The sequence below is a fragment of the Homalodisca vitripennis genome, chromosome 8 (genome assembly GCF_021130785.1).
Source record: "Homalodisca vitripennis isolate AUS2020 chromosome 8, UT_GWSS_2.1, whole genome shotgun sequence".
Classification (NCBI taxonomy): Eukaryota; Metazoa; Arthropoda; class Insecta; order Hemiptera; family Cicadellidae; genus Homalodisca; species Homalodisca vitripennis.
Genome location: NC_060214.1, coordinates 117,782,277 through 117,798,086, shown reverse-complemented (window position 1 = coordinate 117,798,086; position 15,810 = coordinate 117,782,277). Strand labels below are relative to the sequence as shown.

Below are 15,810 nucleotides of genomic sequence, written 5' to 3'. Positions count from 1 at the left end.
ATCCCTTACACTGCCGACTCTCTCACTATAGCTGTCATAACAACAGTATAATCTAGTATATCCTGTGTGTTTCTGGGACAAACTTGCTGTCAAGAGTTGATCACAATTTTCCTCACTCATTCAAGAAATTTAACCACAGATTTCGGAATATAATAAAGTTTGTTTTTACATATTAACACGATCAAGTGTTTAGTTAAATTCTAAGAAAGCAAAGCTGATAGTATGAAGATTCATCAAGTCCAAATTAGCAAAACAATATTTTTTAATATAAACAAAAGGCTAGTTTGGGAAAATTAAAGCTCAACTATTTTAAGAGGGAAAAGAGAATCAAAACTCACAACCTATAAACATAAATTGACATTAAGTTCGCATATGTTTATTTAGAGTCTACACTTCTTTGGCAATCAAATTTCCTCGTGTGTGATAAAAAAAATAATAAAATTATTCAAAAGTTTTGGTTTTGACTAATGGCAAGTAGTAAAATACAAAACATTTTATTATTATTTTATTGTCAATTTAGTATTTTTACAGATTGTGAGTTTTGATTCTCATTTACCTCTTTAAATAGTTGAGCTTTAATTTTCCCAGACCAGTCACTTGTTTGTATTAAAAAATGTTGTATTGCTAATTTAGACTTGATGAATCCTCTTAGAATTTCACTGAACACTTAATCGTGTTAATATTTAAAAACAAACTTTATATTCAGAAATCTGTGGTTAAATTTCTTGAATTTTTTATTCAACTAACAAGCACGATAATGTAAGATGTTCAGTAACTGACACAACGAGGTCTCTGAACCTCTGTGACAAACCTTGTTCAAATCACAAAAGAGTTACCTCGTACAAACAACGAGGAAATCACCAGAAACAAATGGAATCGAAACACTTAACTCCACAATTAACCCATCCTTCCTGACCACAAATTGTCAAGGATTATTAAACGTGTGGTTTCACACCATTACATTTGAACGTGATTTCACTACTAACCACAACCATATATCTGAACAGTGCTATATGAAACCCTGCTAGTTTTGTTTATAATTTTTGATCTTCAACATTTTGTCAATAAATACTCACAAACCATTGCAAAATACTTGGTTGATGAATGATAATCCCACCCTACCAATACAGACTCACGCGGAGCTACCGGAGTGTGACTGTGTGAACGAGCACGCGGCAGACTGTTCTACTCCGATAGACACACACATGTACACGTACACGCATGTTACATCAAAGCCGGTGAAGCCACCCATTGTCCTACCCTTATTACATCACAACTTCCTCATTGTTTTACTCTTCCAGTTTTCTGTATACTGTACTAAAATTATTAAAGACACGACAGGTTATTTTGTAAATTGTCTGTCCGTCCGTCTGTGCAATAACGCTTGATGGGAAGGTCCTATAGACATTAAGTTTGGTACATATGTTCATAATCCAAAGATGAACTCTACTAATTTTAGGTTCTAAAGGTCCAAAGGTAGCAAAAGTTAAAGTTCCAACATATTTACTTTGGTATTATGGGTAGCCATGGTGGCAATGACTAAAACGCAGAATAAACTAATTGACTAGCCTATACTATGAAAATTATACAACATTTTTAGTAGGTTAACTTATGTGATAAAATTATTTTGATGGATTGGTTGGTTTCCTAAAAAATAAATGTTGAGTCTTTTGATACAACGTTGTATTAATTATAATAGTTATACATTTTTTAGAAGGCGTCTTTGTATAAGCATACAGAGAAAGAAAACATCTTCAAATTTTGATTCATTATAGCATTCAGCATACCAAAATTGTGAATTGAAAATGTGGTCTGGCTTAAAAATGTGTAAAATCCAAAATTGCCAGAACGATTCAGTACACCAATTTAATGTCAAACTCCGACACGAAATACTCCAAATACAGTATATGTACACTGGAAACAAGTGAAAGTGGAACTTAATTCTAAATTATGTAAATCGTGAACTTAAACCTAAATAATTCTTTTTTGCACTGAACTAGTTTTTTGCAATGAGAGTTTTCTTTTCTGCAAAGAAACTTTTTATTTCACACAGTCTTGAATTTGATTACTTAAAAATTACTAAAATTATCTGAAAACCTACTGCAGAGACTTAATCGTGAGAGTGACCTACTCTTCACCAATAGACAATAATATATAATCAATGGTATACAATTAACAAAATTCAGAGCCAAACTGAATGAGTGTTGACTATCTCAAACAAGATCATTATGTTGATAACAAAGTGGAATTATCCCACACTATGTGTGACAAAACAGGCTTTGCTGGGTTGCACACAAAAATTCAAGTCTTACCTACATGTGTTATGTTACATAAAATGTCATTACGATTGCACTCAGTTTGTTTACAAATTTATTTATTCTGAAATGTTCTCTTTGTCATCAATGTTCCCCATAACACGAATGTAAAAATGTTCGCTAATGCTCAGCCAAATCCTATGCAGTGACATGCACCATCATCGTACTTCATGTTGCCTACATGGACATGAAGCTTCATACAAAATTTCAAGTCTGTAGATCAGTTTGTTCCCAAGATACCATGCAGAAAGACAGACTGAAATTAAATTTGTCCAGCCCCTCAAGCTTTGCTAATGCTCAGTCAATAAGATTTTCTCACAACTAACCCTAACTCTGTTCTTTTCATGTCAAAAACTAATTGCTTTTCAAAACAAACTAATCCAAATAGCCCATTAAAATTTTAATAACTTAAACTAATCAAAGCTGCATGCTGAAATTGCAAACAAAATTACAGAACGGAGCTTAAAGCACAATATTACTACTGTAATGAATTTCTAAAAACAGTTGGGCAGTATTTAAGCTTTGTACCACAGCTCAACAAAGGAATTCTGTATTAAAAACGAAGCTAATATTTTCTTTCCTAGTGCACAAATTAGTTATGTAAAAAAAATCTGCCTCCAAGCGACAGGCGGACCAAAAGAAAATATAAATAGGTCAGACAAGACTGAGAGGCTGGAACTGGTGGTGTGCCTCGTCTTGCATTCCCTTGCACTCTAATCTTCAAATAGCACTCGTTTCCTACATCCAAAATATTCGTGAAAGCAAACAACCGCTGCTCCAGACTTACGGTTGTTTGCATAAAATTAGTGGCTGTTTAATAAATCCCAAAATCGATTATAGCAATTCGTAAAAAAAGGAATGATATTTTATGCATGCATAATTATGCATGTGTTGTGTGTGTAAAAGTAAAAAAAAAACACACATTCTATTTAATAGATGCTTGGTTGCCATTAACTGAGAAAACATTAGTCCAAAAACCATGTATATTAGTCAATGTGTTTCGGTGTAACTGCGGAGCAAACATTCAAACTGTGCTTTCTTCTTCAGGTAAGTTTTACAGGAAGGACATAAATCTAATAAACAAAACTAAACTTTTACTAAGGCCTAGTTTCATTCTTTTTATTTGTGTTACCGGTAATTATGGATAAATTTAAGATATAAAATCTAAATTATACCATGAAAATCCAATTTAAAATTAGGATAAAATGTCTTTTGAAATGAATTCAGATGAGAAAACATGTTTTGATTGCATTATAAATGGATAAACCATGCCCTCAATGGCATTTGTTGAAATAACAAAATCTGGGGCTACAATCAATATTTTATATGTGAGGAGAATATGATTTACGTATTGAGTGGACAAGCAGAGTGTGTACTAAATAAAGGAGCTAATTATAGTAGTCTCTGAAAATACTCTGTAGACATGTAATTGAGCTCTTTGTCAATTAGCTTTAGAGTTTTATATCTTTATCTAAAGAGTCAAAGACTTCTTCAGTTTCTTGAAGCTATGATTTCTAACTTACTTACATTAAAACATAAAACCAATATTTAATACTTTTATTTTTTGGTGAGGCCTTTTCAATATGAAGGGCCTATGATTTCTAGTCGCAGTTCACCTGGCACTGAATAAGTTCCGTTTTCTAAGCCTCCTCACATCATTATGCCTAACATCAATAAAAGAAAAGAACTACCTTAAGGTTGCGGAATGCCTTTTTTTCTTTCCTCCTCACTCCTGTATAGGCACTATACGGAATTTCCAGCACTCACTAAACACATCTTCCAGTACCAATAATAAATTATTAGGTTTCAAAATATTATAACATTTAACCAAGTAACACCTCACCACACAAAACTTGATAACAAATTATCATAACCTCAAAAAAACACTACCATCACTGCTGACAACTTAAGATCACGTAATAAAAATGGACACAGGCCCTGATTGGTTTGCTGGAGATATCATTGTTTGACTGGACAGACCCTTTGAAGAAAACACATAATAATTGAACCATCGATGTTTCATTTGCTTTATAGTAGGAAATACTTACTTTTTTGATAAAAATTATATTTCCATTCAATTTTGTTTAGAAAACACTGTTGGAATATTTGCTATAACAATTTGCTGGAGACATCATTGTTTGACTGGACAGACCCTTTGAAGAAAACACATAATAATTGAACCATCCATGTTTCATTTGCTTTATAGGAGGAAAATACTTTTTTGATAAAAATTATATTTCCATTCAATTTTGTTTTAGAAAACACTGTTGGAATATTTGCTTTACAGTTTGCTGGAGAAATCACTGTTTGACTGAACAGACCCTTTGAAGAAAACACGTTCTAATTTGATCCATTAATGTTTTATATTGCATTATAGTAGAAGAATACATGTTTTGTTTAAAAATTATATTTCCGTTCATTTTTTCTTACAAAACGCAGTTAGAATATTTGTTTTACAAGTGTTTATACGAGAAGGAAGACAAATGCTGAATCCATTTCAGTAACAAACATTGCCAGTATAAACACAACAGTCTATATATACACACGAGTGAATTCATCACACATCTCAAGACACATTCAGCTCTTATTAAAGAGTTTAAACTCTTTAGCATTTCAATCCAAAATGGAAAGTTGATCGTTTTAAAGATTTTGAACTATTAGTTTTCTAGAAGTGGGTAAATATTAGTTTTCAATTAGTTAAATTTTTTCAAAAAACCAGTTTACTGGATTTAAAGGTTACAAATTACAATAAAAGGTAATTTACATGAATTCAAAGGTATACACAAGTTCTGGACTTAAATCAGCATTGTACTCTTTTCAGTCTCTAACACTGTTTAAATTAATTTATGTAAGCTTACCTTAAAATGTTTCCTATTTTAAAACCAACATTTGTAATGAAATGTTTAAGCCATTCTGTTAAGTATCTAATGAGCTAACAATCACTGTAATTCTTAAAAATTTAAAAGGCATGTTTTCAGAAAGTATTGGTTCTAATTACTAAATTGATTTTTAATTAACACCAAATTAGTCCAGCTGGGTATGAAACATCATTTGTCTTGTACGGTCTTAGAGACCATGCTTCATTAATCTCAGTAAAACTTGTACAATGATGTTTGTTTCAGATAAAGCATAACATTTTGTAACTATAAAGTATTTTATAACAGTTTTGTCAAATTAGCCATAGTTAAAATATTATATACCAATTTTTAATCAGTTTAAAGCACTCTAGAATAATGGTTTATTTTGTTTGGTTAAAGTAAACATTTTTTAATGTGTTTAATATTAAAAAAACAATAAAATTGATAAAAAATAATAAGCAAAACAGGAAAATTGTACAAAACGAAAACAAAACCTCATTCTAATGATTCATCAAAACACTATGTCATATGAAGAGGTTTTAGAAGGGTGAGTTAGGAAAAAGAACAATACACGTTGTAACCCTTAAAAAAATTAGAGTGAAAGCTTTCTAGCAAACAGAAACAGAGACTGTACAGGATTAATGCAGGGTTAAACGTTTTCAAAAATTGACAACAATTTAGAGTTACTTAAAACAAGTTACATTCGCATGTCAAGTTTCACAAAATTTTGACCATCAATTTCATTTTTTAACTATGACCATGGGCATGTATACAAACAAACACAAATCACAAAATTGATAGTTTTACAAAAATCTCAAATTCAACTTTCTACATTAACATTTAACAAGGCTTGAAAAGGAGACAGGTTAGAAACACATACTTTTAGTAATCGAATTTCAAACTGTATAAATTACTCCGTGAACAACCCATTGAATATCCTTTAACGATCCATTTCAACAACTCTTGAAGAGGGCATTCACAATGTATACAAACACATAGGGACACTGCAATACCAGACTAAACAAACACCAGCTGTTTCTATCCCATGCTCTGTTCTAGACAGCTCAACATAGCAAATAACTGTTAATTTCCATAGAGTAATCAGCATAGTAATGCAATGTTTCTTTAAAAATAAAATATGTCAGCTTAGTTATTACATTTTACTAACTCAAATATATCAAAAGAGCATTTATTAATTCAATAAATATTTACTTCTTTATTAAATTTTTATTGGTGAATTGAATGTAGGCTAGTTTAATCTTTGTGGTTCGGAACATAACGATTTAGGTATATAACAAACCTGGTTTATTTTTACTTGAGTCTGTTATCTTACAATTCAACATCAATGCAAAAGAATATTTATTTCCATCCCACAATACTAATACTGTTGTTTTTGAATAGCCTTAGTTAAGTTCGGCTTTGTCACTCAAAACTCGCCATCGCATTATTGTTGATGACCAATTGACCTCAGATAGTAAGAGGACTACACAGGACACCCTCACTCATTCTACTCATCACTGACTTCATATCCGTTCATAACTTGTGGCATTGGACACCTTCAACAAATAATTTATTTAATTCAAGTTAGGAATATCATCAATAACACAATTACAGAGACTAGTGGAACTCCACACTACTCTTAATAAAACCGTATTTCAAAAATATATAACAACTGGAAGAGTGTGGTAGTTGATTATGGGAGAGCAGGTGGCTGAATGGACATCAGATTATGAGTTTGAGTTGTGGATAGGGTAGGTTCAAATCCTGTGACATAGGCACTTTTTATCAGAATTGTCAACCTCGACTCTTACCCTATTCTGTTTAATAAGCTCCTGATATAGTCCAGTATTCTGCATCAACAGCCAAAATCTAAAAGTTCGTGAACCTCTTCCATTAAAAAAAGTAAAAAATTAGAATATAAATTTCCTAGTTTCATACAATCAAAACAGCGACAAAAATTCTTTTTAATTTCTGAGCGTTCATATCATAAACAAAACCAGTCTTAGCAACTTATCTTGAAGGCTCTTAATTATATTATACCAAATAAATCTCATGTTATCACAAACAAAATATTTGCGGAAAGTTGAAAACAACCAGTTTATGTTACAGAACGGTATTGAAAAAAGTTCCTTACAAATGAGGTCGTTACTTTCAGAAAAAATTTAAGACATGGAATGGGTATCACTAGGATATAGTAAAACTATTTCACCTTATAAAATGCACTAATAGTTCGTGTTTATGCACCACAAATTCACTTAAAGTCTGATTTCAATTAAAAAAAATAGGTTATAAACATGTTGAAATGATGGACTTTTTAATGTATACCATGAAGGGCTTTCTTTAAACGATTTGCTTCTGTTTGTGCCAATTCTTATAAGTATTGTAAGATTAAATTTCATTGCAATTTTTCAAACTTACATCATATTATACTAAAACCGTTTACGTTATTAGTTACTCAAAACTTCTCAATTGTCCAGTAGTACTGTGTATCGGGAACAGGCCAGCCGTGTGTATATTGGCACCTGACAGATTGGACAACAGCGAAGCAGTTTTTTTCCGGCCATTACGTCCACCAGTTGGCAGAGAGCCGCACGAGTAATGCGCTAAGCGATATTTATATCATACTCCATCCGTCTCCACATAACCACTTCTCACCCGGTGTGACAACCATCATTTGTTAAGCTTCCACCTCACCTCACGTGTCTTTGTTATTAGTTATCTCAGGAAGAAACACTCTTTTTCATATTTTCTATGATATAAGAAAACAATATATCTCTTCCATTTGAGCTACAACACAACTACTTACTACCTTTAGAGAACCACCATCCTGAAGATCCTTTTTTAACTCAGATTATATTTATTTTTCAAAATTATTTTATGAATAACTAGCTGTTTCCCGCAGCTTCGCACGCTTTTCGTAAACTTTGCCTGTATATGAGCACTTCTGGTTCAAGTGAATTATATTTCCAATGCCGATGTAGAGTTTGTCTTGTTGCCACGACCAAGGAAATTTGTCAAATGTGTATGTTTACAGCCATTGTACACGTACATGTACTTTATTATAAATTGGTCCAAACCTCAAGCTTCAAGTTCAACCAGAAATTTATTTTAAAGACAAATATACATAATAATTTAGTGCCTTCAAATAGTGTTTGGCTATTTAATATACGTAACTGTCTTGTAATTGCAGTTTATAATGTGAAGGCGCTTTGAAAACTTATATCTATTGCAGCGCCTCCTGGTGGCGAGTTACATCAATGGGCATAGCATATAAACCTTCTACATGGAAAAATACACGTACATACAAATTTTTCATAATGATCGGACAAATAGTTTACGATTCCATAAAGGACAAACATTCATTTTTATATACATAGATAAACATATAACTGGCACTAACGTTCTCCCGTGTTTGGATTCACCCAAATTACAAAATCTTCCTAAACAATTATTTTACAACCAAATAAATCATGTTTTTCTCCAATACTAATATCTTTCTTGCTAGCCTCAAAGATTTGTTAAAAATACACTAGAGTCTATACCTCACCAGTTTTAATTAGTCGTATTAATTTCCAGTATTGTTATATTTACTATGCTATTCATTACACTTATCTTACATCTTATTATATATATATAAAGCTGCTGTATATATAATAATCGCTATTTCATTTAAGAAGAATGTATATATGTATATATAACTGCTGGAATAAACGTTATTCATTCATTCAATTACCAACACTAACAACCCTATCTCATTATGACTTATGTGGAATTGGGAATAAACCAGAATCACTGGCAAATCTGACTCACCAGTTTCTTAGTAGCATTAGGAACTCACTAGCAACCCCATCTCATTATGTCTTATGTGGAATTGGGAATACACCAGCTTCACTGTCAAATCTGACTCACTAGTTTCTTAGTAGCATTAGGAACTCACTAGCACCCCTATCTCATTCATGTCTTATGTGGAATTGGGAATACACAAGTATCACTGGCAAATCTGACTCACTAGTTTCTTAGTAGCATTAGGAACACACTAGCAACACCAGCAACCCCATCTCATTCATGTCTTATATGGAATACACCAGCTTCACTGGCAAATCTGACTCACCAGTTTCTTAGTAGCATTAGGAACACACTAGCAACACCAGCAACCCCATCTCATTCATGTCTTATATGGAATACACCAGCTTCACTGGCAAATCTGACTCACCAGTTTCTTAGTAGCATTAGGAACTCACTAGCAACCCCATCTCATTATGTCTTATGTGGAATTGGGAATACACCAGCTTCACTGTCAAATCTGACTCACTAGTTTCTTAGTAGCATTAGGAACACACTAGCAACACCAGCAACCCCACCTCATTCATGTCTTATATGGAATACACCAGCTTCACTGGCAAATCTGACTCACCAGTTTCTTAGTAGCATTAGGAACACACTAGCAACACCAGCAACCCCATCTCATTCATGTCTTATATGGAATAAACCAGCTTCACTGGCAAATCTGACTCACCAGTTTCTTAGTAGCATTAGAAACTCACTAGCAACCCTATCTCATTATGTCTTATGTGGAATTGGGAATAAACCAGCTTCACTGGCAAATCTGACTCACCAGTTTCTTAGTAGCATTAGGAACTCACTAGCAACCCTATCTCATTCATGTCTTATGTGGAATTGGGAATACACCAGTATCACTGGCAAATCTGACTCACCAGTTTCTTAGTAGCATTAGGAACTCACTAGCAACCCTATCTCATTATGTCTTATGTGGAATTGGGAATAAACCAGCTTCACTGGCAAATCTGACTCACCAGTTTCTTAGTAGCATTAGGAACTCACTAGCAACCCTATCTCATTATGTCTTATGTGGAATTGGGAATAAACCAGCTTCACTGGCAAATCTTACTCACTAGTTAGTTAGTAGCATTAGGAACACACCGGCAACACCAGCAAACCCATTTTGCTAGTCTCATAATATAATCCTATCTTATTGGTCTTATATTAGAATTGTAAATATAAGCCTACCAGTTTCATAGAGGCGTTGAGAATACACTGGCATTTCTAGCCATATTCCTATCTTAAAATGAAATTCTATCCGTCTAGCTTCAAAATATCTCATTTAGCCTCATGACGAACTTGGGAATAAACTAGATTCACCTCTAACACTACTCAGGAGTTTCAAAAATGGTGTTGATAATATACTGTTATCACTAGCAATCTCATTTCACCTCATTACTGGAGAAGGGAATTTCCTTCCTCAGCTTACAGTGACTATGGAAATTCTCAGAAATTACGGGCAATCCATACATTTGGGCATATACCTGTTTGGCCAGCAAACCAAACCCGTTTAGGGTCATGTTGGATTTGACAAACTTCACTGCAACCCTATCTCACCAAATTCAATTCAGCGTTGAGAATACTCCTAATTTGCTAACATTATCTTGCCAGCCTCAAGGTAGTAGAATTGGGAATAGAATGTCTTACTAGCAATTCTGGCTCCCTATTCCCAGGTATCAGCACTTGCTACGATTTAGAACTGACAGGCTTTATCAGCAACTCCTTGCCACATAATGTACTCAGATTATATGTTTTTGGAAAGCAATAATTTGGTATAATTTACATGTATACCATGTATTTTTTTTTAGAAGTTTTGTTTGTAATTTTACCAGATTACATAATGGACAAGAAGTAGTGAAAATCGAATAAAATTCTTATAACTGTTGACAAAATGTTCAATGTATTAAAGGAATTAAAAAAAATTGAATCATTAAAATTGAATCAATTAAATAGCAGTGGAGAAGTATTTATAAATCAAACTATGCCAAATTTCACCCAAAATTGTATCAATTTTGTATTATCAGATTGTATAGTTTGAAAATTTACACGTTACATTTACATGCCAAATTTCATAAAAATTGGACCATCCAAACAGAATCTATCAGATAGACGAATAGTAAACACGTTATAGACAGAATGCTCATAAGATTGTATGTACTACTACAATACGTTTCCATAAGTATATGGAATAAATTAAAAGCACAACTAGAAAATGTTTATTATTGAATATAGTTAATTAATAATGAAAAATTCACCAACACCTTACCACCAAATATTTAAGTTTAAGTTTACAAACATGGTTGTATTGACAGAATGAGTCTTTGTTTTTAAGGAAACAAAATGACCATAGTATACATACATTAAATGTTTTACAAAACATACATTGTTAATTTTATACACGTAATTAACGAGAATTTAATTTACTTTTCTGATATGAAAAGTCAATTTTGAAAGTGGACCAATTTTAATTGAAACTTGTACAATATGAATGTCTGGAATAAAGTTTTAAGATTCTTAAATATATACCTCATGTAAACAATAGACCAAATACACATTGTAAAGTATTTAACCAAAACTTATTGCAAAAAAACTATTGGAAAAATTATTAGATTTTTATTATTAGATGGTAAGTCAATGAATAACCTATACAGTGTTTTTTACCATTAACTAACTAAACCAAACGTACAAATGGAACTAAATTCATCTTATAAACTCAGAGTCAAAAATATAACATTTAAAAAAAGACAATATAAATATGTAAAACATAATTTTACTTCACTTTGTGATTCTTAAATGCTCCATCTAATTACAGCGTACAATGTTTGCTTGGAAAAACCGACTAAATAAATTCAAACCTCACCCATAAAAGTCGTAGAATTCATAAAACAGTTTGGCGGATGATGTAAACACAACCGAGTCACAACTTCCAACAGAGAGGAACCTTAGGCCTTGACTGCTGAATGAAGAGCAGAGGAAGGTGGGGAGGGGAGGGGGGAGCATGAGGTCATAATAGTTATCAGCCAATTAATGAGTGGTTCATACACTTCATGAGAAGAAACAACCAACTCACCTCTGACCCAGTCTAACATCACAAAACACTAAAAAATTATAAAAATATTCATAAATTTAAACAGATTTTCTGTAAAACTGTTTGTTTAGTCACAAAGCTTTATGGTAAGAATGTGTTTAGAAAATCTGTACACAACATATTCATGAACCAAGTTTTCAAAACAAGATTTATTTGAATAAATTAGTAACATTTTTTGATGATAGGTAATTATGTTTATTAACTCTTTCCCTGTTCATAACAAAAAATTCGTTCTCAAAAGGGTTTAGGTTTTTGACATGTGTGATACCTAAAACTGTTCGCCTAAAAATTGGCAATTTTGCAGTGTTTTACCCACAAATTTTTAACTTTTTAAAATAAACTTATAAAGTAGACTTTCAGTAAAAACAAGAATTGAAAAAGGTACACTTTTTAGTATTTTCATCTATATTTATAATTCATTTTAGTTTGCAGTTATAAATCATATTTTATTTATTACGCTGATAGTGAAATATCTAAAACGTACAGTAAATATACTTATACACTGATCCTGAAAATTTCAAATAATTTGGAGAAACAATAGTCTTTTAAGGCATCTGAACGCTGGCCATAGCCACCCAAATTACCATGATATTTTTCCCTCAATACTGTATGGAAATGTAAAGGAAATTTCAAAACATTGTTATTGTGAAAGAAATTTCATTCTTTAACCATTTGTATATAGATATGCTCTTTAATAAAAGATTACACTACACAAAAATTATTATGCAACAATTAAATAACGTTGCAAAACAATTTTCGGAAAAAATGTACTAATAATATTTTTCTGAAATTAATGGTAACTAATTATTATGTATAGCCCTCACTGCTATAACAGACTTTGGACAACAGAAGGACCAAACTTTGTTAGAGTAAGAGGGTTAACAAAATTTTGGAGACAAACAGGAACCTTATTAACCCTTAGCGAGCCACAAATAAATAACCAAAACTACTCCTAAGAGCCATACACCTTAAAAATAAAAAAATTCCCACATACCAAAACCAATTTTTTTTAATAATTCTTATAACATAAGATGTAAAAAAAACGACAAAATATTTTTTTTTCACTCTTTATTGTTAATTTTACAGCCAAAAAATGGTAAAATCATAATTTCACTGAAAAAATTTAATTTTGACATTCTATGTGTTCATATATAAAATTAACAATAGTTGAACACAATTATTGTTATATTTTACAAAAAACAAGCATATATTAATTTGTATTTAGAGAAAATATAAAGAATATAGTAAAAATTTATATATATATACAAATTAAATAAAAGCAATGAACTAAAAAAAAATTCCCGTTGGCTCTGCAGGAGACTATGAACATCCGGCCGCCCGCTATTTTGTCGATCGAACAAGAGCCGTGACATTCAAAATAGACACGAACGGTTGTCTCTTGTTTAACAGTTTTTACTAAGTTTGTTACCCAGAAATGCTTTTAAATAATATTAAAATAAAAAATTGATTTTGCGTCAGTGGACGTCGTTGGCTTTTAGCGCTAGTTTAGGCATGACGTCTAGTAACGTCATTGGCTCGGTAAGGGTTAAGTTAACAAATTACATTTTCATAATTACGTTATTATTGTTTTAAAGAAAATTAATTTTAAAAATTTCAAACTCTAGATACAGCTCATTGATATTAAAACATGCTTCATTAATATTAATTAATTAGGTCTCTGTCAAGTAAACTAATTACCTCAGTCAAGTAACCTATTTACCTCAGTCAGACAGTCTTCCACCTGCCATCACTGTGGTCTACACAAACTTCCGCGTATTATCATAATTTATGTTTGTACGTGTATATGAATTATTTAACTTTACTGAAGCAGCTATTCCATCAGCACTGCAACGCTTGGTTCGACAATGAAGGTATAAAAAAACCTTTGAAACACATGTCACCACCATACGTCATAATTAACAAAACAGGATTGTTGACAGTGGTAAGTAATCTAATTTTAACTATCCTAATAATTCTGATGCTACACAACCTATTGCATAGTAGTGGTATTCTGTTATTCATTAATCACATATTGTTTGATGGTTAACAGTCAGCACAAAAACATGTAAAATAATGTGTTAATTAAACTCTTCTACCTTTAAAGTTTAAAAATGTATATTTTGACTTATCACTGTAAGTCAAATAAAGTCTGGTCTTTCTAAAAATGTTGTTTTATTAGGTACACAGTAAGAAAAACTCTTCCAAAAATAGTGCTCCTAGATAATACCAAAGTACCTACTAAGGTAACACCAATGCATGGAAATAGAATGTTCCATAGCAAATTAAAATAAAACATAGCTAATAAAACATATTTTACTAGCCAGCCATTTTTTATTGTAGGTTGTTATCTTTATCGTAATCCCTTAAGAAAAATGTTAAAATCAGAATCAGAATCAAAATATCTTTATTGTCATTTGTCAATATTACAATTGCTAATAGACAATGTCAATATAACTAATATAATAAATAAAAATGTTATAAGGCTACTTAGTTTATTTGAATGTCATTAACTGATATAATATATTGAACTAATTCGTACAGTGTATTTGTCAATTTAAAAAAATGTAACTGTAGTATTAGTAAATACATAACAAAATAAATAGTTGAAACAATGAATTAAATTACAACTAATCAACAACTCCCATTCCAGGCCTAAGGAAGGTAACAATTCGTAGCAAAAAATTCTTCAAGGGAATAAAATGCCTTACTTATAAGCCAGTTCGACAGTTTAGCTGCAAATGGTTAAAGTTCTAAGCTTCTAAACGTTTGAGGTAATTTGTTAAAACATTTAATTTGTAAATATTTATGGCTAACTAATGTTTTCCTAAGTCTAGAGGAAGGTGCAACAATATCCTGAGCTCCCCTAGTGTCATAATCAAGAATTTCATCAAAGCAGATAGTCTTCAAAATTCTCCTTTACATATATTACATTTTGAAATATGAAAATGCCAGGAACAGTCATTATATTGTAGTCAATAAAGCATTGTTTACAATCATCTTGATAACCCAAATTGGCTAAAATTCTTACTGCCTTTCTTTGCCACGCAAAAACTTGACTGGCACCCCTACTGTTACCCCCAGAGCATTGAGGCATAAAGTAAGTGTGAGTGAAAGTCACTGAAATAAGAAGAGAGCAACATATTTCTACCAACACAGTTTTTGTAATTTACGTAACAGAAAACAAGCCTTAGATAGTTTAGAAATTACTGAGTTAGTTTGAGCTTCCCATGATAGTTTTTGATCTAATGTTACTTCAATTTCACTGGCTTAATACAGCTCTCTGCTATGTGCAACTTTTTTTAATGTGAAACAAATTGTTTCAGTTTTTATCCCCATTGACTTTAAGATGGTTGACATCAAACCACGAATTTTGCAATTTCCATCACTCAGTCACTTTGTGCTTCCACTTCTTGGAAAACTTTGCCAGTAACTAAAAAAGAAGTGTCATCTGCATATAGAATAGTCTTTACATGGAAATATTGGTTGCAGATCATTTATATACATAATAAACAAGAGTGGGCCAAAAACTGACCCCTGTGGAACCCCAGCAAGGACCTCCTGAAATGAGGATTCTGAACCGGCCACTGAGACTTTGTGTAATCTGCCACAAAGATAAGTTTTAAGGAAGTGCAACGGTTTATCATCAATACCATAGTATTTCAGTTTACTCAGTACAGTTTCATGTGATATACTATCAAAGGCCTTACTG

At 31.9% G+C, this 15,810-nt stretch overlaps 1 protein-coding gene across 1 annotated transcript in view; it reads right to left on the bottom strand.

Annotated features, from left to right (window-relative positions):
* The window catches only part of LOC124367985, a 59,770-nt gene extending 47,742 nt beyond the window's left edge, over nucleotides 1–12,028 (bottom strand). Inside the window, exon 1 of the mRNA XM_046825248.1 lies at nucleotides 11,874–12,028. Coding sequence (XP_046681204.1) covers nucleotides 11,874–12,013 — 140 coding nt within the window. The 5' untranslated portion in view covers nucleotides 12,014–12,028. The remainder of the gene's footprint in view (nucleotides 1–11,873) is intronic.
* Between the last annotated feature and the right edge of the window lie 3,782 nt (nucleotides 12,029–15,810).